The following is a 21262-nucleotide window of genomic DNA, read 5'->3' on the forward strand; positions in this document are numbered from 1 at the left end:
ACAAAGAAACTCTTACAAACAGAGCGCTGAGGCTCGGGAGGCTACCGCAACAAAGGTCACCTTATCTGACCCCAAAGCAGCTCCAGCAGACCAATATAAACTCTTCTGAGAGGACACCGCTCCCAGAAAAAGATTCAAAAACACAATTAAATAGAGGAGCAGCCAAAGCTGAGATACTTGAAGCACAAAATGCCACCAGGTCAGCGCGTGCTGTGGCAGAGGCAGGGATGGCAGTTCAAGAGTCTGGGCGCAGGCTGTTACTGCAGGAGATAGAGTCTGAACCACAGCCGCCACGGCTGAATCACAGGAGTAGGACCTCATCTCATCTCTATCTCACAGGATAATCTGATTTCGCAAACCCTTAGCCCTAAAATTCTAACAGTTATAAAAGTTTTATTTGTTATGTTATTGAGTAGATAAAGGCTCAATTCTGAAAACAATTCCTGATGATACATTTAAATCATTCTGAAATCCATTATTTAAGTGTTCAAAAGCCATCATGCATGCAATCCCTTAACTTTAATGCAGCTTAACAACATATTTAATTTATTCAGCACTATGATTAATATCTCTTACCTGAAAACAAATTCCATTCCCATCAGCCTCTGGAGTACTTAAATGCTAACACAAAAAAAAAAGCCTTGTATGGTCCTTGAATTGGTATGCTTATGGACAAACAGGATTCAGTTTCCTTTTGCTACCTGCTGTGACAATCTGTGGCCGGTGTAACAAAAGTTCCAGATGAGCTGTTTGGCAGCAGCGGTAACTACACAGCAGAGATGAGCATGAACCTTGGGAGACGTGCAAAGTCTGGTGATGCTGCGCCTGCCCCGGGAAACCGGAGGGTGGTCATCAACCTGAGGACAAATAACAGTTGGATAATCCCTGTGGTCACCTCCTGTTGCATATCACCGACCGTCCAGCCTGACCCCACCAACTCCACCTGCTGCCGTTTCTCCAGGTACACAGGATAGTCTGAAATATGCTGGTAAGGGGGATTATGTTGTGTCACTGGTATATTATGTGTCCCTCCTGAAAGAAAGCTTCACTCATTAAAAAAATGCCATGACAAGTAGCTCCGGTAATTTTTGTCCCTGTTGCACAACTAAATATTGATGCGCCGAGTCAGCAGAGCTACACAATAGGAAACTTAAAGGACATTGGCTGATCTGTGTGCAACCATCTGCTGCATTAAATTAAAAACAGAAAGCTGTCAGTCGTTCATTTTCATTTCTTTTTTCCCCTATAATGCCTTTATGTTAAAAATTGAACTGAGGTTTCCAAAATAAATGGTATAAATGGATGCAAATGCAAATATATTAAAACAAATTTTAAAAGGAAACTTCCTGTGCCGCCCTGAACTCAAGTGTGACAAACTGTCATTGCTTACAAATGTGAGTACAAGCGAAACAGTGATGCTATTATTTATATCAATCCGAGGAGTTGCGGTTACATTATAAAGGCTGGATACTGTGTGCTCAGTAAACAGAGGACTGGTGTAGTTTGATGGCGTTATCTCTCCGAGCCAGCATCACTCAGATAGATGGAAGTGCAGCGTACTTCGGCACTCGACGAGAGGCGGCAGTATAAACGCACCACTTCTACAATGTGTCAAAATATGAATGGAGGCCGGCTGTTGACTTTTATTGTGCGTCTGAAAAGAACACTTGTTAAAAGTATGTACACCTGGGACAAATCATTTGAATACTGCAGCATCCCTCGGCGGAAATAAATAAAAAAAACACTAAATATTTTACATCTGCCAGAAATCACAACAAAAGACGTCGAGTCAAAACTCAGCATGTTAGTGAGTAAATTATAGATGTTATGTTGAATTTAAATACAAAGCTTATTGACATTATAAACCTTGAGTAATGACAGCAACATAAAGTGAGAGATGACCTTTACCAAACGTGATTTCTTTTCTTTTTCTGAGATATAACCAAGTTAAATATCAAATATTTATAGCAAGCTGGACTCCTTTATCTGCTTTTATAATTATTGATCAGTCTTGCGTCAGTGGCCTTTGGCAGCTGCAGAGAGATTTCACTTCTCAGTTTTACCTCCGTTCTTTTAACATTTGTCCTTAAACATTTCACCTTTTCCTTTTTAAAGGGGGGATTGACTCTGCTGAGGTTGCACTGTGTGTTTGTGTTCAGGTTAGCAGCAGTGCCTGCAGGGCTCACCCTGCAGCCGCCGCCCAGCGCCGTGTCAGCCAGTGCCAGCTTCACCAACAGTCTCCTCCAAATGATTAATTACTCAGTAGTGTACGTGCACTGTGATCTCAGCGCCTATTGAAAAACCGCTCTGACTGTGAAAGGGTAAGACTTCAGAGGGAGCTCACTGTATTGGATGTGAGGGGATGAGAGAATGAGCTGCTGCTAGTGATGTAAATTTAGAGGCACCGGCTTCGACAGTGAGAAAACAGGGAGATGGACGAGGCGCTGAGAGGCTGATGTAAGACGGCTGAGGGGACGATGGAGAAGGGAGAGCAAGGCGAGGAAAGAACTGGGGGTAAGAAGTAAATAAATACATGGATGAATATGGAGAGAATTAATCATTCTCCTCAACCAGCAGTAAGAAAAGAGTCGTACCTAATATCCCAAATGTTTTCTAAATGTTAAGACATGTTAAGACACTGGAACAATATCAGTCCACACAAGTGTTTTTTTTGCTCTGTATCAGTTTTTATCCCTGTCCATATTAAAACAACAGAAATTACCTATTACGTGACCTCTCCCATACACTGGACATGTGCATAGGAAACAAAAACCCCACCAGCTACACATGTATGCAGCTGTATCATTGTAAAATGCAGAATTTAACAGCGCAACAGCTGTTAGCAAAGACGACCGGGTCAGCAAAGCTTGTAATCGATTATGCATGTTGCGTTCTACACGCGCAGCAACAGATTGTTGTTGTCTTCCGGAAGGGGGTCATGTGATAGGAGCCTGACGAATCGGAGAAGGCTACGTCGTGACTGGAACCCCCGATGAGCAAGAGGTCGTGAGTGTAACTGAAACAGGGCCACCAGCTTTCCCAAACTTCTTTGTTTAAGCAGCTCTAAAACTCAGGAGCACTTCAATTCAAAACAACTTTATTTGTCACTTGGAAGACACTGTACTGTACTGTACTGTGGATGCCTGGAGTATCAGTAGCATAGATTTTTCAAACGAAAATGTAGTTGTACTGATGTAGCCTTAGACTCACCAAGCTAAAGACAAACAGTCAAGAGCACTCATCGTGTGTCCTCATGAACTCTGAAGGTTTTTGCAAAGTTACAGGATAACAGTTGCAGAGCAGCAGAGGACGCTTGCTCGGTCTCCTGCTGTTGTGGAAATGAGGCCTGTGATTTAATGGGAAAACCTGAATCATCTGACAAGTGCATGTTAGAGGCTGGAGGTGAAACAGAGGATAAACTCTGGAGACTAATTTTTATGGCTGTCTTTATAGAGCACACCCACATCTCACCCAACAGATGTTTCTAGTGTCCTCTCATGTTTTCTAGTACATGAGAGCAAAGGTCTCTACATTAAGCGCCTTCTTTTTTTGCCGTGGGCCATGGTCAATTTAAATTCATCATGCAGTGCAGTGTTTAAAATGCATCGCTCAAACAACAGCAGCTACAGTGTACACTTTCATGGTTTCCCACTTATATTGCAACTTTTGTCTGTGCACATCTATTGATCTATTTTCCTCCTCCCCGCTCCTTGAAATTGTTTTCTGTCTTGGCATTTGATGTCCGGGTACGTATTCCCCTGGAATACTCCATTAACATGAGAGCTTTACATTAAATCTCCACTACCTTGTTTGAACTGCTCCAACTCAGATGAAAAGGAAAAGTTTGCTTTCATGCTAAATTCCTATTTCCAGTCCTCCTTTTGAAATAGAAATGTTTTCTTCTGACCTTTTGTCCACATAAGAATTACCACAGAAAAAAAAGTTAATTACCTGTTAGCTACAATATAATTTTTCATTCTCACATGCTACATATTCCCCTTGTGTCTTGTAACAGTGTTCTGAGCAGAGCACTGCTCTCCCCTTAGAGTCTACAGTCATCAATCTCCGGAACAGGGTTCCATATTTGAAAAGATGTGAAGAGATCTACCTTCCCAGAGGAGATAGATAATTACTGGCTGTGCCTTAAAACAAAAAGAAATCAATCTAGGTCATTGTGGAGCATGCACGAGAGGTGACAATGGCATTTATCTATAGCATGTGATGAAGCCATATTGTTAAGTGAATGTGTGCAGATATAAATTTACACATTGGCATAATAGATTCCCTAGCCCCTTACCCTAACCCTCCAACCTAACCCCTAGCCCCTAACCCTAACAGCGTAACATAACATTTTCCATTCTAGAAAAGCAAGATAAATTGTAAAGAAGCTTCCTTTTTTTTTTCATGACGACTGCACAATAAACGATCACGACAAGGGCGTCAACTCAGACCCGTCAGAGCTGCACCTGGTTCCTGTCACCGTCCTTGTTGCTGGCCCCTCTTCTGTCACGATGCTGCCGGTGCGGCTGGCCCTCCCCTCAGCAGCTCCACCATGAGCCGGCTGTGGCTGTCTGCACCAAGGTGTTGACTTGATCCTACCGTGACCGAGGAGGAACCACAGCCAATTATACTGATCAGGTCCACACCAAAATAGCTGCAGACTATTACATTAGTCAACAGACAGAAGAGCAGTCAATCATATTAGCCACGGAGCTGGCGGCCGCTTGTATCAGCCAGTAAAGGCCAGACTAGACGACGAGGAGCAATCCAATTCACACCTCCTCTCACAGGTGACACAGCTGTTGCAGCCAAATTTCACACTTACCGAGAGCAGTCTATTATCAGACACGGAAAATAAACACCATCCCCCAAATAGAAAAGCTGCTCTGAAACCTTTATTTTCACTCAGTGGCCGCAAATCAATATTCTTTGTAATCCACCTGGAGATTGATGGCTCCTTAATACAGTTTTAAAATAAAATGCATATCTTACCTTCATGGTTTGGCATAGCTCCTGTGATTGGCTATTTAGGGAAAATATCTCATTAAGTTGGGAAAATCAAAGAACATTCATTATTGTCAGAGTATGACAATCGGTTGTATACTACTTTTCATTATGCATTTTGGACTTTGATGATTTGGATCTTGGAAATAAGCCTCAAAGTAAAACATGAAATAATGAACAACTACACACGAACCCAAAAACCAAACGCAAGGAAAAGAACATGGCTTAAGGCCATAAACACCACAAGAAATCCAAGAAGAGATTCACAAAGAAATCCAACATTCATTAGCAGTAAACTATTCACAGAAAAACGCATCAGTAAGTGCATCATGAACCATCTAGAGAAGAAGAGACAACAGACCTGGGAGCAGATAAAACACAGTATTCATTTCGTCAAAGATGTGACAAAATGCTCAATTAAATTAACTGCTAAGTTGGGTTCGCCACTGAAACCAACTGCTGTCGTCAAAACAGGGATCCAAAGGATTCATACAAGTTTGAGCTCATCACCGCAATTAATGAATAAACTTTCAATCAAAAGTCCGCTCAGCAGGCAAATGTGCATCGAGGCAAATTAAAAAAGATACAGCTGTTCATTAAATTAGGTTTAAATATTTCAGAGGCCTCTTATTTAGATGATGACCCAGATTTGAACCGTTGCACAAAAGAAGAATGTATCAGCAAATTGGAATTTTTCCTTTTCACACTCAAGACATCTTGTGCCTCATAATTCCCCGTGCTATTACTCTCTACCAGGCACCTTGCATGTTTATAATTCTACAGAAATACCTGTGGTGGAGGATAAGATTTTTGATTAACAGTCCAGGCTCTTGAGAGATACACAGGAGGCAATTAATGTTCTATTCTGAAACACGCACCTTGCATATGATAGCTTTTAACACAGCAGATAACACACTGCCATTCGCTACAATATGCCCCCACCCCACTTGTTCAATCTTCTGTAGCATTGCCTATGCTCACAGAATGTGGATCGGGGACACTGGAGTTAAACTCGTCCGTTATTGGAGGACATGAGGGGGCAATGGAGAAGCGTTGGGCTCCAGCGAGTCAGCCCTTTACTCGGCGTGGTGGCGCCTGCTAATGCGACTGGCAGAGATTGGCTAAATGTTGGTCCATCAATGAAGACAGACTTCTCCCCTCAGGAAGTCTATCAGGAGTCTGATCGTGACCCGGTTTTCATTGGAACATCAATCCACGAGGTCTGTCCCATGTAATAGTGTGTGTTAGTGAAGCATGAAACTATGGCCGTGAGTGGATGTTAAATTCATCTATTATCGCACCCACATCCACAGAGAGGAAGGGTGGGGAAATCACTCTGTTGCGAGGAGTTGACACTTCATTAATTCAAGAACTATGCAGAGCACTGTCCTATAAAAAAAACTGATGGTTCAGATACAGTGTAAACCTATGATGATGATAGGTTTTAATGTGGCTGTGGCTCGTGTGGAAAAAAAACTGTTCAAAATCAAAACAGAGCTGAGCTGTGTGTTTTGTTGATGATGCTCTTTAATTTTTTTACGGCTGGTTACTTTGCTCATCTCTTCACATGTTCCAGCCAAAAGCATGTTCTGACAGCTCACCACAATGATCAATCGCGACAAAATAATCGACCTGCAATCACTTAAAGCTTCACAATCATGTTGTAGTAGCGTTTTTTTCTCCCCAACAGACACAAAGGCCATGGGACGTGTCGGATTTCAAATCAAACCACACTTCACTCTCGCATGCTCTCCCTACCTCAGCCCTGCGGGGTGAGCCAGCAGATTAAAAGGGAGCAGGAAGGGCAAATCCTATTGAAGTGGAATCATTAATGAATATACCTGACTGTGTCTTCGAAAATGAAAACTTAAACCTCAGGAGGGGAGAAATGACTGCAGATTCCAGGCCTGTAGCTATTCTCAGATCAGGCGCACGTTGTGAAACAAATTACCCCCCCCCCCCAAAAAAACCTTCTAAATTGACTATCCATAAAAGCTATAGAAAGACGGAGACGATGGGTGATGGGCAGCTGCTCGATGAGGGTTGCACACAGTTGTGAGTTTGTGGTGGAGATTTGCGGGCGTGCTCTCAGCAGGAACTATAGTGCATCTAACTGTGCAATGTGAACGGAATGAGGAAGCCCAAGGGAGATGGCCTAGATATTTATATGACTGCCAAAGCTACTAGTGGCCCACAGGTACAATTTATTCAGAGCAGCGTCCGAAAGTGGTCCGCACTCTTTGTGTGTCTGCGTGTGCGCATAAATGTGCATATCTCAGTTCATCTGCTTCTTTAACGTCACAGAACAATACCTCATGTCCCCAGATAGATTTAGCTGTAAAAGGAGTTTGAGTGGTGGTAAAACAAAACTGACGTGCCTATAAAGCAGAACAGCAGGTGGGAATAAAAGGGAAGGTGGTAGAGGACATCTTTGTTGGCCCATCTTCTCGATGAGATTCTTATTGCCGTAATCCTCTCACATAAGCCAGGCAGTTTAAATCTTTTCTGTCAAAGAGCATCCCGCTTTAATGATACAGAAAGATGAAATCCACTGTAAATGTCTCTATGCACCCAGAACTGAAATGGCTGCAGTTCACATATCACAGCATCATGAAAGACATTCAAAGTCATCTCGCAGCAATGCTGAATTTACTCTTCATCCTAGATAATTAAAAATGATATTTACAGTTTGCTGAATGAGTTGCACGGCCAATATCAGTACAGAACAAGGAAAAAACGTTTTGAAATACTTCCTGTACACAGGGGCATTGAATAGGATGCAAAAGTAATAATTGCATATTTGTTGTCTGCTGCAAAACGATGCTTGTCTGCTGGCACAAAAATCGGTTTAAAATGCTTTAATCTCATTTAGTCTTGTCTGCAACTTTGTGTCCTAAACAGTGAAGGGAAAAATAGCAAAACAGACTGTAAGTGATTAATATGAGAGAAATGAGGCTCAGCTACTGTGGGGCTACTGTCAGAGTACATACTCTCTTTACACATAATGAAGTTTTGGGCGTTGCAGAAAAAAGTATTTAAGTGAATTTGCAATTCAATTTAAGGCAATTTACAATTTATGAAGTACATAATATCCTTTCATGAATATGATTATCTTGGCTGGGTTTGACATTTTTTAAGATTATATACATTATTTGATAACAGCGAAGTATTTCTAGTTTGGGCAGAAGCTTGAAGCTGACGTGCAAATAATCACAAGGACATAAAACTGCTTCACAATAAACTTTATAGTAATACTGTGACACGTATATGCTTTCTTGTTATAAGAGAAGACCAACATCATAAAAAGAGTGTTCACTTTGAATAAAGACTGGAGACAGGGATGAAAAGCTAGTCTGACTTGTCCAGAGACAGACAACAAAACCAGCTGACTATATCGCTTGATTAAGATCTACTTTGTTTTAAATATTTAAAAAACATAAACGCTTAATTGATACATAATTCAGAGTTATATGCTAGACTCATTGACTATTCATAAAAATCTACAAAGACTCCTGTTTGGAAAAGTGAGGCTGATGCCGAGGAGCCTGAAACCTCTATGAGAAACAGACCCTGTTTCTCACTTGATTTTAAAGTCAGTGAACATCTTCAATACAGCATGAAGTTTCCTTAACCATGTTAATCATTGGGACAAAGACATACCGTTTGATTGACAGGGTGTTGTCCAATATGTGTAGAATCCACATGTATGTGAGCAGCAGTGTTCTTGAGTTTCAAAAAAGGCTCAACCCTAAAAAATGGATGGACTTGTCCTGGTTTAAAAAAACAAACAAGATGGCACTGGGCAAAATGCCACAAACAGTGGGTGCCACTTGGCTGGAGTTTCGGTGTACTAGTATACATTGGCAGTAACTTTCTCTGCTGGTTGTTTCACTTAAACCTGTGAAGCTGTAGAGGCGCTGCTCTTCAGGGATCAGCATTGGGTGAGCTAGCTGCTGCCTGAAGCTTCATATTGGAGTTAGGTGGTGTAAAGGTAATCCAGTCTCCCAGGGTATTTGATAAATAGCAACGTGTCTGATTCATTACTGTCATAAAATAAGATCGTGCATTTATAGACAATTATAAACATCTTCAGAAACATTGTCCTAAACGATACGATGAATGGAAAACTTGTGTATTGTGACAGCTTCCTGTGTCACATGAGAGCTTCTCCTCAGAGCAGTGAAAACAGATGGTTAATGCAAATGAGTTATCTGCTTGCAGGTTTTAAATGTATTGTTCATAGATGTTGTTATTGTTAACATTTCTGTAGCCACCTAATTGAAGGGAAAGTAGTGATTGGCAGCTCTGTTCTCTGTGTTCCACCGGAAGGTCGAACATAATCAAGAATTGAACAATACTTCATATTGAACCAATAGAGTGGTAATGATCTTTTCATCTAGATAGCTCATGGCAAGAAAGAGAAGACATTAAACATGTACCCCGATGTGAGTCGCATTACATTAAGCAGTAATTTCTTCTAATGCAGGAAAATGTGGGTTGTGTGTGCGCTCTCCACCCCCCACACACACACACAAACGCGTCTTTCTGAAGTTGTGAGAACACTCAAAGACGTAACGCAGCCCATTATATCATTAACCCTGAAACAGCTTTTTTAAGTTCTCACAACTATAGAAAGATACACAAACACACACTCGCGCACATGTACACAAACACGCACACAGGCGGCACAGAAAACTGCCATAATCACAAAGTCAGACTGCAGACTACTGAGCCGTTCCATTGGAGCTGCAGGGGGTTAAGTGTCTTGTTAAAGTGCGATTTGATAGAAGTGTATGGGTCATTAGGCAGTTCATTTACTGTTTATACAGGCCCCGTCTACAATGGGTATATCTCTCATATCCGATATCATAACTGTGTGGATGCTGAATTCACTCTTCTCTGAAGAAATGCCCGGTTTTCTGGGAAAGATTAGAAATGATGCATCTGGTTGACTGAAAGCCAGGTCAGCATTCTTGGCAGCTGAAGAACCGGATCTGCCACATCTCAGTGCAAAACAAGCTCTGCAGGTCAGGTCGGATCCTCCCACAACAGTGTAACCTAAGTGTGCATGACTCCACATGCCTTTCACACAGCCACTGATTTTAATGCGTATCTATGTTCTGCTACTTCCTCTTTCCCAGCGTGACACCTAAGCTCCTGCGGTGCCTTCTGATCGATGCTGAGCTACAGGATAAACCCGGTTTATGTGTAGGATTAAAGACGAGGGCTGCGGGGGTTTTGTCAGAGAGGACCTCTGAACTCATGGATTGTTTTGACGGATCTTCCGGGCAGTTCAGGGACTTCACGAAGGGTGATTTTGAGGCTGACTGGATTAAAGTGGCAGAATGCAGATTTGGTCAGGTGCACCAGGTCAAGCTCAAACTCTGGCGGGAAAAATGTGCCCTGAAAAACTTTGACACAACCATGTGCCCAAACAACTTTTACAGGTAGGATTTTAAACTATTTTAAGACATATTTGTTATTATACCAGCATGGTACCAAACATAAAGATTTTGCGGTTGGCTCTTTGCCTTTACAATGTTTGAAAATCATATTTCCTGTGGTCAAAGTAAATAAATCCATTTTAATTGTCTGAGCTCCTTCGCTGAACATTACTTTCTCCATCACAGAAGAATAATGGACGAGGCGTCCAACATTGTCAAAGTGAAATTCAAATACATCATGTCCATCTACGGACTCTGTAGTGAAGCGACAGCTGTGGTGATGGAGTACATGAGCAATGGATCACTTAACAATCTCCTAGCCAGTCACACGTTGATGTGGCCAAAGAAGTTCCAGATGATTCATGAGGTCTCCATGGGCATGAATTTCCTCCACAGCATGAAACCTCCGCTACTTCATCTTAACCTCAAGACGTCAAACGTCCTACTAGACGATCATCTCCATGTCAAGGTCAGGGAAGCTCAGAAAAACGACAACGAGACCGTTAATTGTCACAGTGACCTTGCGATGCTTCTGAGCTCTGTGTAACTGTGGAGTTCTTGTGTTTACCTACACAGATTTCAGATTTTGGTCTGATCCACTGGGAAGAGGGAATGAGCAAGAAGTTGTTCATGGAGCATCTCACAGCAAGAGGGAACATTAGTTACATTCCACCGGAGACCTTCACTCAGTGCCCCGATCCACCAGGAACTACGTTTGATGTTTACAGGTGACTTGCCAAGGGTATTTTTTCGAAATTGCACCATAGCAAAGAATCACTGCGATTGTTTCCGACCCAGTGCACAATCCACAACTCACACAGTACAACCTTGTTCTCCACTGATATTTGTTTTTATTCTATTACAATAACAGGGACATTTTTTAATTGTACTCATGTCTGACTCGCTCTTTCGTCCCCTTTTACATTCACCACTAGTGTTATTCAAATGTTAAATAGCACCTTTTATTGGAACAAAAACCTGGATAATTTTTTCACTGACTTCTGTATTAAACGTGGATTAACATTAAGTTGTCTGAATCCAGGAAATGAAAGAGTGTGAGAATTAGAGCTGAGGTCTTTTTCTGCTTTGTCCTACAGCTTTGGAATTGTGATGTGGGAGATTCTGACCCAGCAGAAACCGTACGCAGGTAGGTTGTGAATTCATTTGAAATGTGTCACAACTTCACATCAAATAGATTTATAGGTGTAACTTCCGCGAGGAGTCACATTGTACTTGAGTGTTTCGACACAGTGTTCCTCATTTAAATAGCATAAAAGGTCAAGGCAGCTTGCCAGACAGGGAATCGAAATGGGACGCGATTCAACTGAACTGTTGTCATGTCCCAAATGTTGTCAATAAGCATAGAAAGTGTCAAAAATAATAACACCCCCTCAAACTCAAAATGTGTGACAAATGTCTACCTATTGGCATAGAGGCCTTGGCTTAAATAATGTTCTGAAAGATATGGACAGGTGAGAAATGAAAGAGCCAGCCTGAAAATGAGTTGAGAAAACAGGATGACACAGCGTACTTCCATAGTGCACAAGGGAGCAGGAAAGGGAGTCTGAAAGCTCTGATCATATTCGATGGCCGTCAAAATCACCAGATCTAAAACTAATTTAACACTAATCCAACATTTTGGACATTTTACTTCAACTGATGATCATCGTTCAAATTAATTAATGGCACTCATTTTCAGAAAAACTTGTAACGACATTATTCCTTGAAGATGACCACACACCTCGCCAGGCAAAAATCATCTAAACCTTAGGGAGCTTTCACAGCTACATTTGGACCCTTTCAGTTTAGTCCGACACAAAATAACAGGTGTGAAAGGTGCCTTCGACCACAGTCCACATCAGCGGACCAAAACTTTGTCTAACCAAAATCGATTGTCTTGGTCCAGATCAAACTGAACCATGTCTCGGTTCCTTTACAGTGTGAAAACCTTTCTTTGGGTAGTTCGGACTTTCAGACAAATTGCAGTAAGGTGAGACAGCATTAAACAAAAGAAGAAGAAAAAGAAGCTGAAAAACGAACCAAAACGAACCAGATCATTTAAAACAGGAACCTTGGTCCGGAGAAGTCACAGCTCTGACCCAATGTTTAATTTCATTATCTTACTACAAAACCATAAGCTAACCTTACAAATCTCTTAACCCCCATTTTCCTGAGAGATCAATACCACTCTCACATCTGTTCATTACACATGAACAGCTTAGCATAGCATCAGGACAGGAAACAGACCTGCACTGAAGATGAAAAAGTCAGCCAACGAGCACATCTACAGTTCAATTAATGAATGAACACTTTATATTTTTGTGTGAAAGTATGAACAAAACAACTCAGCATTTAACTTGACAAACATGTAGACATGGTTGTCTTCAGTGAACGTCTGATGACATCATGTGACATCTAGTTGAAGAAAGAACGTTCCCATAACCTGAGTGCACAACAAAATCCGATCTGCCCCCCCCACCCCCCTCTGGCAAAATGTGTTGATGCTGTGTAGAAACAAGTGAAAACCGGCTCAGCAGCTGCTGTGGCTGCTCTCACTGCATTTCTTCATCTCTGTTGTACCTTGTGTCCCACATCTCACATTTGCCGACCCAGGGTGCAGCGTGACCACAGTGCTCCTGCAGGTATCACAAGGGAGGAGACCCTGTACGGAGATGATACCTGAGGAGAAGCCCCGCGAGTGTGACCCCATGATCAGCCTCATGCAGAAGTGCTGGGACCAGGACAGCAGGAAGAGGCCGCTGTTCTCAGGTGCAGAAGTAGAATTTTTTTTTCTGATTTGAAGTTGTCATTGGAGCTGCAGCTCTTCAGTCTGTACTATTTGTAATATACACAATGACAGAGGAGCAATATTATCTCTAACAGAGGATCTTGAACACGGCATTAAACACACAAGGAACAGAACGTAAAGTATTTCAACAACTCAAGGAATGATTGTGTTTGTCAGCGTACGGGAATAATGACAAGATACTAGCAATTCGAAGGCTTAACTTGTACGACTGGTTTGACTTCTGCATCACCAGTGTGCCCTTAAAAGGATTGTTCTTCCAAAAATGAAAACTCACTCACCATCTACTCGTCACTATGCCGAGGGAGAGGCGAATGAAGTGTTTGATTCAACAAAACACTTCTGGAGTCTCAGGGGTAAACAGTGTTGAAGCCAAATCCAATACAATTGAGGTAAATGGTGACGACTTCTTCAAACGTAGAAAAACAACTCAGAGAAAAAACATGAAATGCCTCCATACAGCTCCTGTTGTGTCATCAAAGTGTCCGTAAGCCTCAGCATTCAAATATGACTCGAAACTGCATCATGTACACCATGCTTTTTAGGCTAAATGTTAGGATAACCGCGGACATTTTAGACGTAAAACATGTACTCATAATTGGGTAGATGTTTCTTCTTTGGACCACATATGTGCTGCAGGCATCGGATCTCAAACAAGAAAAGTTCTACCAAACAAGAAGAAGCCCCAGTGACGCTTAAGGAAGTTAAAATAATAAATACAAATGAATGTTGAGTTTGTTTCTTCATGGCCGTCGACACGGTTTATGGTACTCACCGCTATTATTATTATATGTAACTGTTCACTCGCTGACGTGGAGTAATTATGAAAAGTTCCCACTGGGTTTTAGAGCTGCAAGTCGGGTAATACATTTTCTTGATAAGGCAAATTCCGATCCGTCCTCGACAGCTGTATTTTTTTTTTTTTCAGACATCGTGATAAAGACGGAGGCTCTGAGTGAAGTCCTGAAGATCCCAGGACCAATCGACTGTCACAGAAACGGCAATAAGGAACAAACGTCTGATTATTCTTGGCTGGTTCCCCCGATACATAAGGTGTGTCCCACTTGAGACTCAGCTTGACTGATACTGTGAGATCTGCTGTCTCGGCTCCAACATTGGCAATATGGGCAGTTCAGATTAATGAAGAGTTTGGGGAAAAATGTACTTCTACAAGAGAGTACACTTATACTGGCATCTGTGAGGATGTAATTAGGCAGAGCTGCTGTATTCTGTTATGACTTTGTGTGATTTACATTTCAGAGGATATCTTTGTTTTTCATATCCATTGCAAACATCTATAAACCCACTTTGAAACCAGAAGATGAAAAAGGTTGCTGGTATCGGAGGGGCCAGTCTCTCCTAACCTCATATTTCTGGATTAGTGCATCATAGGGATGGGTTGTTGTGGAATAGGCGATGGAGATGATGGGGAGCTAGAGGGGCCCAACTTGGGTGTACCTTATCTGTGCTAGTGATGATTTTGTCCATGTTATCCATTTTGGACTTGGCTTTCACAGTTGAGGATATTGTATTATTTTCACAGCAATGCTATCTCGATTGAGTGGTAGGAGTGGAGCGTCTACAATTGAGTTGTTGCAGTGATGTTCTTCTTAATCCCACCATTTATTATTTCATTTGTGCCATTTGCTATTCAACAAAAATATATTGCCGTGTAAACGGAAGTAGTGGAGAAAGTTTGGTGCCTCAAGGCTACCTTGTACTTTTACATTTTTAATTATTGAGAGGGATATTCTGTTTTTTTTAATTTCCAATGACGGTTTCTTTAAATTATTCATATGGGTCAGAGTTTGATCATCTTCAAGTCTTTTAGTAGAGGTGTGTAATTGAGGCTAAACAACTCTTGACAGGCTCTGAGAAATATTAATGGCTACATTTTTTTAGTGTGGCTGAAAACAGGAATATCAGTTAGTAATGATAATTAAAATGTACTTAGCATTAATGTGTGCAGATAAGTTAATATTACCAGTGTTAAACTGTTGAGTCATTCATAACCTTGAAGACCAAGTGCTCATATTCAGTATTGATTGATATTTGTGCTTATTAGCCACTTATGATGATTGATGTAACAGCTAATAACTTCTGAGGTATTTTCTTTCTTTCTTTTCCATTTCAGATGACTTTGCCTGAGATGCCTGACATTTCCTCAGGTAAACACATCAGTAGAGCAGGAAATCATTTTCAATGCAAAGGTTGGAGGGCTGACATTTAAAAAGTGCTATTTAAGTGCTCTCATATATTTAATATTAACGTTGGTACTGAAACGCAAAGTCAACCATCAGTGGTGGAATGAATAAAAAAGACATTTGAGCAGCCCCATCCAATGCATTTTCCCTGAACTGCTGGCTGGATTATTGAATAGATGATTCACAGTATGTTTTATTGATCCTTTCATTTCTGATACCAAGTGAAAATAGAAATGTATAGGTACATTTGTTCAAAGACAAATGCGAAAAACACTCACTGAAACGGCTGATATTGACTGAGCACCCCAGGCTCCAGGAAGCCTACATTATGTACACAAGCACATGGCTCTACACAGTATAATGAGGAGACATTTTCTGCAGGTCTTTGTCTCATACAATTCTCTTTGTTTTCATTTCACAGATGACCAACATGCCCCGTCCGGCATTCTCTCGCTTTTGTCCAAAAAGGACTTTCGTAGTTTCAGACAGTCTGTGAAGAGGGAGCATGTGTGCACTCTGTTTTCAGGGGAAAAGAGCCTCCTCCACTACACGGTAGTCAGCGGAGATGCCTCGAGTGTTAAGCACGTCCTAAGTCTGGATGCTGAAGTCAACTGTACAACTGCCAGAGGTTACACGCCGCTTATTATTGCTGTCCTGTACAGGTCTGTATTGACAAATTAAAGAAATGATTAAGGGAAAAGTCAGTAATAATAGCAAGGTAGTGGATTAAGTCATCCCTGACTAAAAGATAATGTCAAAATGGTAAAAAAAATTCTGACACAAAAAGTTTCCTTACTATGAAGTTACGGGAAAAAAATAAACTTAAAGGTTCAGTGTGTAGACTTTAGTGACATCTAGTGGTGAAGTTGCACATTGCAGCTGAATCCCTATCAACTCACCCTCCTCTTCCAAACATGAAAGAGAACCTGTGGTAGCCTTCAGTTGTCATACAAACTCAAAAAGGTGTTTAGTTTGTCCAGTTAGGACAACTACAGAAAACATGGCGGCCTCCGTAGAGAGGACCGAATCCCGATGTAAGTATAAAGTATTTAAACATAAAGGGCTCATTCTAGGGTGACGAAAATAACAATTCGTACAATTTATGAGACACACTATGATTATTGTATATTCAATCTCTGCCAATATATCGTTTTCACCTAAATCTTACACACTGGACCTTTAATTGGCTCTACACATACAAATCATACGTTCAGCAATAGGATGTGTATTTCTTTTTGTGTTTTTAACATAATATTTAATGTAATTAAAAAAAAAAATTTAAATTGCTAATATTTTTTACTAAAATATTAAATATTTTTATAGCATTATACTCAGTAATGCAATAAATTCATGCAGTAAAATAACTGTCTTTTAAAATGTAGGGTGACTCCGGAAAAGCTTATACAATTTCTTGCAGACTTAAAGGAGAAGACTGATAAATGTAGAGCAGATGGTTCCCCGGCAAGATCTAAGCAATATTTTATAAACACAAATAACAGCGGCATCAATCTTCTCATTTAACTTTCTTTAACAAAGCAAATATGTGCATTTCTTAAAATGTCAAAAAGTAAGATGAAGTGTCTTTTCTACAGGCTTCATGACATCATGTCTCTATTGCTGGATCATGGGGCATCAGCCACCCAGGGAGATGAGGACCAGTGGACAGCTCTACATTTTGCTGCTCAGAACGGCGATGACAGAGCTGTACGTCTCCTTTTGGACAAAGGTGCTGCGGCGGATACCCAGGAGAAAACCGGCTGGATGCCCCTCCATCTGGCCTGCCAGAATGGCCACGAGGCAGTGGCGCGCCTGCTGCTTTCACGGCTGTCGGAGGAAGCAGTCGGACAAAAGGAGGAAAAACGAGGGAAGACGGGGCTACACCTAGCCTCCGCCTACGGATATCTGAATATTGCCAAGCTCCTCCTCACGAAGGGAGCAGATCCCAATGTTATAGATGCCACTGATTCCACGGCTCTTCACCTGTCGGCTGGGGAAGGCCATAATAGAGTGGTAAGACTGCTGCTGAATGGTGGGGCGAGTACTGACAGTGTGGACAGCAAGGGGTACACTGCACTTCACCTGGCTGCTCTGAAGGGTCACACAGGCATATGCAGGCAGCTGTTGTCAAACGGAGCCAGCCCAGACTCCAGGACCCTCCAAGGCTGGACTCCTATTCACCTGGCAGCCCTTAGAGGTCATGAAGCTACCATGGTCCAGCTGGAGAGCCAGGGTGGTTGTGTGAATGTTAAAGGTGAGAACGGATGGACTCCACTCCACCTCGCCTGCCACCAGGGCCAGTCGGAAGTGGTGGCAACGCTTTTGGCGGCCAAAGCAGAGCCAAATGTGACGGAGGACCGTGAAGGATGGACACCACTACATGCAGCCTGCACCAGTGTTAGTTTCCCATGTGTACTCCACTTGATAACACATCATGCAGATGTCAATGCTGTTAGCAAAGGAAAGACGACACCTTTACACCTGGCTGCCCAGCATGGCTGTGTGCCGATCGTAAAGGCTCTACTGCTGAACGGGGCAGACAGGACACTGCTGGATTCTTCTGGGGCCACAGCTCAGGATGTGGCTCAGAAATGTGAAAAGGGGGAAATAGTGCAGCTTCTGGAAAATGGATGTTAACCATGACTCTAGTTCTCGGTGAAGCCGTTTGAGTGGAAGGATTACGGATAGGGCTGAACGATTAATTGCATTTGCGATAAAATCGCGATATGATAAAACGCGATTTTCTAATCGCAACATGCGCGATTAAAACGTGCGAAAGAAGGTAGGGCACTGGGCTGCTGTCCTCACCCGCAGCAAGAATGCCACGGAACAACAAAACTCCTCTGATCAAGAAGATAGCGAAGCAAGCCTGCATCATCTACACAGGGACCTAAATTCTTCGGCCGACGTGGCGGACTCACAGAGCGAGCTCATCCTGCTGCTGACCGCGTTGCGGGCGGCGGACCTGAAAACCGCTCCCCGGAAAAGCAAGCCGTGCTCCGGGGCGGCGGGGCTCCAGAGCCCCCCGGTCACCTACATGCACATCTGCGAGACGGAGGTGTTCAGCATGGGGGTGTTCCTGCTGAGGCCCGGCGCCTCCATGCCGCTGCACGACCACCCGGACATGAACGGGAATCTACGGAGCTGCTGATCCGCAAGCTGCCCTTCCAGCGCATCCAGCTGGCCCGCCGCATCCACGGACACAGAGCTTAAACTGCTGCTGCTCCACTTACTATAACAACGCCGCATTCCTACACTTATAAAATGCAATTCAATGTGGAAGTAATCCAAGTATTCAGAATACGTATATAGAATATAGTATCCTTAACCAACACTGGAAATGTTACTGACTTGGGAGCAGTAAGACTATAATTTAAAAAATGTTTTTCTCAGGACGGTAACTTTTGCACACAGGTTATAAAAAGTGCATGCCTTGTGTTTATACTTACAATGACTTTGATTAAATTACTTAAATGCACACTGATTTGTTGTTCTTGTTTTGTAATGAGCCGTTAAATTAAAATGTGGGGAAAGAATATTGTACAGTAAATGTATCTAATATTGTGTTGGTCATATTTAAATCATTCATTATGGTTTTTTGAGGGGGAAAAAGAAGATAAAATAAAAAAAATCGCATATTAAATCGCAATCGCAATATTTGGGGAAAAAATCGCAATTAGATTATTTTCCCAAATCGTTCAGCCCTAATTACGGAACAACGAAAACATGAATGACACAGCAGGAATCTTATCCTTATTTTGAGAGGGGATTTGACTAAGCTGCTTAAAGCAAGATTGTGAAAAAAAAATGTAATGTCTTATCTTAAAAAAAAAATAGATAATACATTATAACACAAACACACAAAAGTATTTTAAGCATTTTATCTGTCTCTTTCTAACAATTGCATTTGTCATTAAGCTCCCTGAATGTTTTTATATTTTCAAATCATTGTAGAACCGAATCTTGACATATATTTTCTCTTGTTATTTTTATTTTGAAAATTCAACTTTTTTTGTAAAGCTACAACTTAGGTTACAACTAAAGTATCATAAGTTCGTCCCATTGACTAGGCCAAATCAGGCATTTCTATATTTATAATACTATTGCAGTCTGTTAAATACAACAAAATGGCCGAGACGTCACACAAAAGAGCAATAGCAGAAAAAACGAATGAAGAGCCACAACACAGCAGCAAATTTGACAACACAACAACCAAAGCCACATCAGAACTACAATAGAAACACAACCACAACGCAATGAGCGACAACAGATGCTGAAGATGAAATGAGCAGAGACACTGTGACAAGTGAGCCGTCGCAAGCAAATCGAGTCTTAAAATGTAATGCTTGTCTATTTGAAGTGTTACGATACAGGTGCTTGGAGCATCCAACAAAGAAGAGAACAAAGAAGTCGTAGTCGTGTTGTGGCTTTTGCTGTCAATTCACTTGTGTAAGCCTCTTCAGGGTGAGTCAACACATGGGGTCAGAACCAGGTGAGGTCGACTATAATGACAAAGCCATATTGATTCTCCTCTTTGAATCACCTTGATTAATGTGTCCTCCCACTCCTGAAGAGAATGCTGCGCCCACGTCTTGATGAAAATAAGAATATGAAATCGCTGCTGTTATAATGAAATAGAGAGATGTATTTGATTTAAACTGTCAAACCTTGTGAAGGTATAACGTGTCTAATAATAAGATGAGAGAGCTGTTGGACCGCTGTTACTGACAACACTGTAGTAACCAGGATCTATTGGACATTCCCAAACCATTAAGTGCATATACAGCGGGGCTCCACTCGTGGGAAAGAGCTTTTATGACAAGGCAAAATAACTCTAACGATCAGTCATCGCCTGCAGACTGATGGAGGCACTCTCCAGCTTGAGCCACGCTCATTTACAACAGTGACACCTTATTAAAGTGAAATGGAATGCAGGGATTTAGGAGGTGTATTGATCTTCATGTTCACAGGGGGCTCCCTGAAGCCACAAGAGACTGATTCTGATGGAGCTCTGGTGGGAGCTGAATTATTAAATTATAACGAGTTGGACTGAGTTTCCTTTTTTAGGGGGGTGGCTAAGTAGATGCCTGAGTGTTTAATGCTACCTTGATTATATTCAGTTCTGTCTGAGCTTGTTAGGTGTGTGTCTCACTTTTGAATGTTTTCATGTCAAAGTTGAGCTAGTCATTGTTTGTTGTGTGTGGTCGAGTTTGACCTTCACGAAAAGGACTTTGTGTCAAACAACATTGAAATTCACTGCACCCACTCATAAATATCCCTCCACAAAACCTGTGTGACTCCTTTCATCAAGATCCATGAATTATTCTCTGAGAAATCTAAATGTTGAAGAACGCCCTAACTCGCAGTTAGGAAAGTGACAAAAATTACTGGATCCACACCCCTTATCCAAAATCACACCAAAATGTAATGGTTTAATTCCTGACCGAAAACAAATCCTTCCACCACATTGGAGGGTTGTAGTTTTGCCTAATCCTAATTATCAGACGGAAAAACAAACCAAGACTAAAACCTCACCAGCCTCAATTCGAGTTTGGCTACTTCACAACAGAATACACTACAAGCCATGGAACGTAGCCACGTGTGTATTTTTACATTGAGAGAATAACATGGCATTCTCTCTTGTTCTAATCTTCAGCTGTATTTTTCTCCTGTGATTCCTGTGACGCTGTTTAATTTAGTTTGAAAATCATTTTCAGACAGTCGTGAGGAAGTGTGGGGCTCACTTGGGCTGCCTTAGATTCAGATAAGCAAAATCTTGATTTAATATCTCATAGGGTTTATGACAG

The 21262-nt window shown here is 41.7% G+C and overlaps 1 protein-coding gene across 1 annotated transcript; it reads left to right on the plus strand.

Moving 5' to 3' along the window:
• The first annotated feature begins 10066 nt into the window (after nucleotides 1–10066).
• Nucleotides 10067–18400, plus strand: ankk1 (ankyrin repeat and kinase domain containing 1). Its single transcript, XM_053422154.1, has 9 exons — nucleotides 10067–10451; nucleotides 10635–10917; nucleotides 11025–11176; nucleotides 11546–11595; nucleotides 13062–13217; nucleotides 14183–14307; nucleotides 15389–15422; nucleotides 15880–16120; nucleotides 17051–18400. Exons 1-9 carry the CDS (start codon nucleotides 10120–10122, stop codon nucleotides 18090–18092), a joined length of 2415 nt encoding a protein of 804 aa, XP_053278129.1. The 5' UTR covers nucleotides 10067–10119; the 3' UTR covers nucleotides 18093–18400.
• The last annotated feature ends 2862 nt before the right edge of the window (nucleotides 18401–21262 follow it).

The sequence above is a fragment of the Pleuronectes platessa genome, chromosome 5 (genome assembly GCF_947347685.1).
Source record: "Pleuronectes platessa chromosome 5, fPlePla1.1, whole genome shotgun sequence".
Lineage (NCBI taxonomy): Eukaryota > Metazoa > Chordata > Actinopteri > Pleuronectiformes > Pleuronectidae > Pleuronectes > Pleuronectes platessa.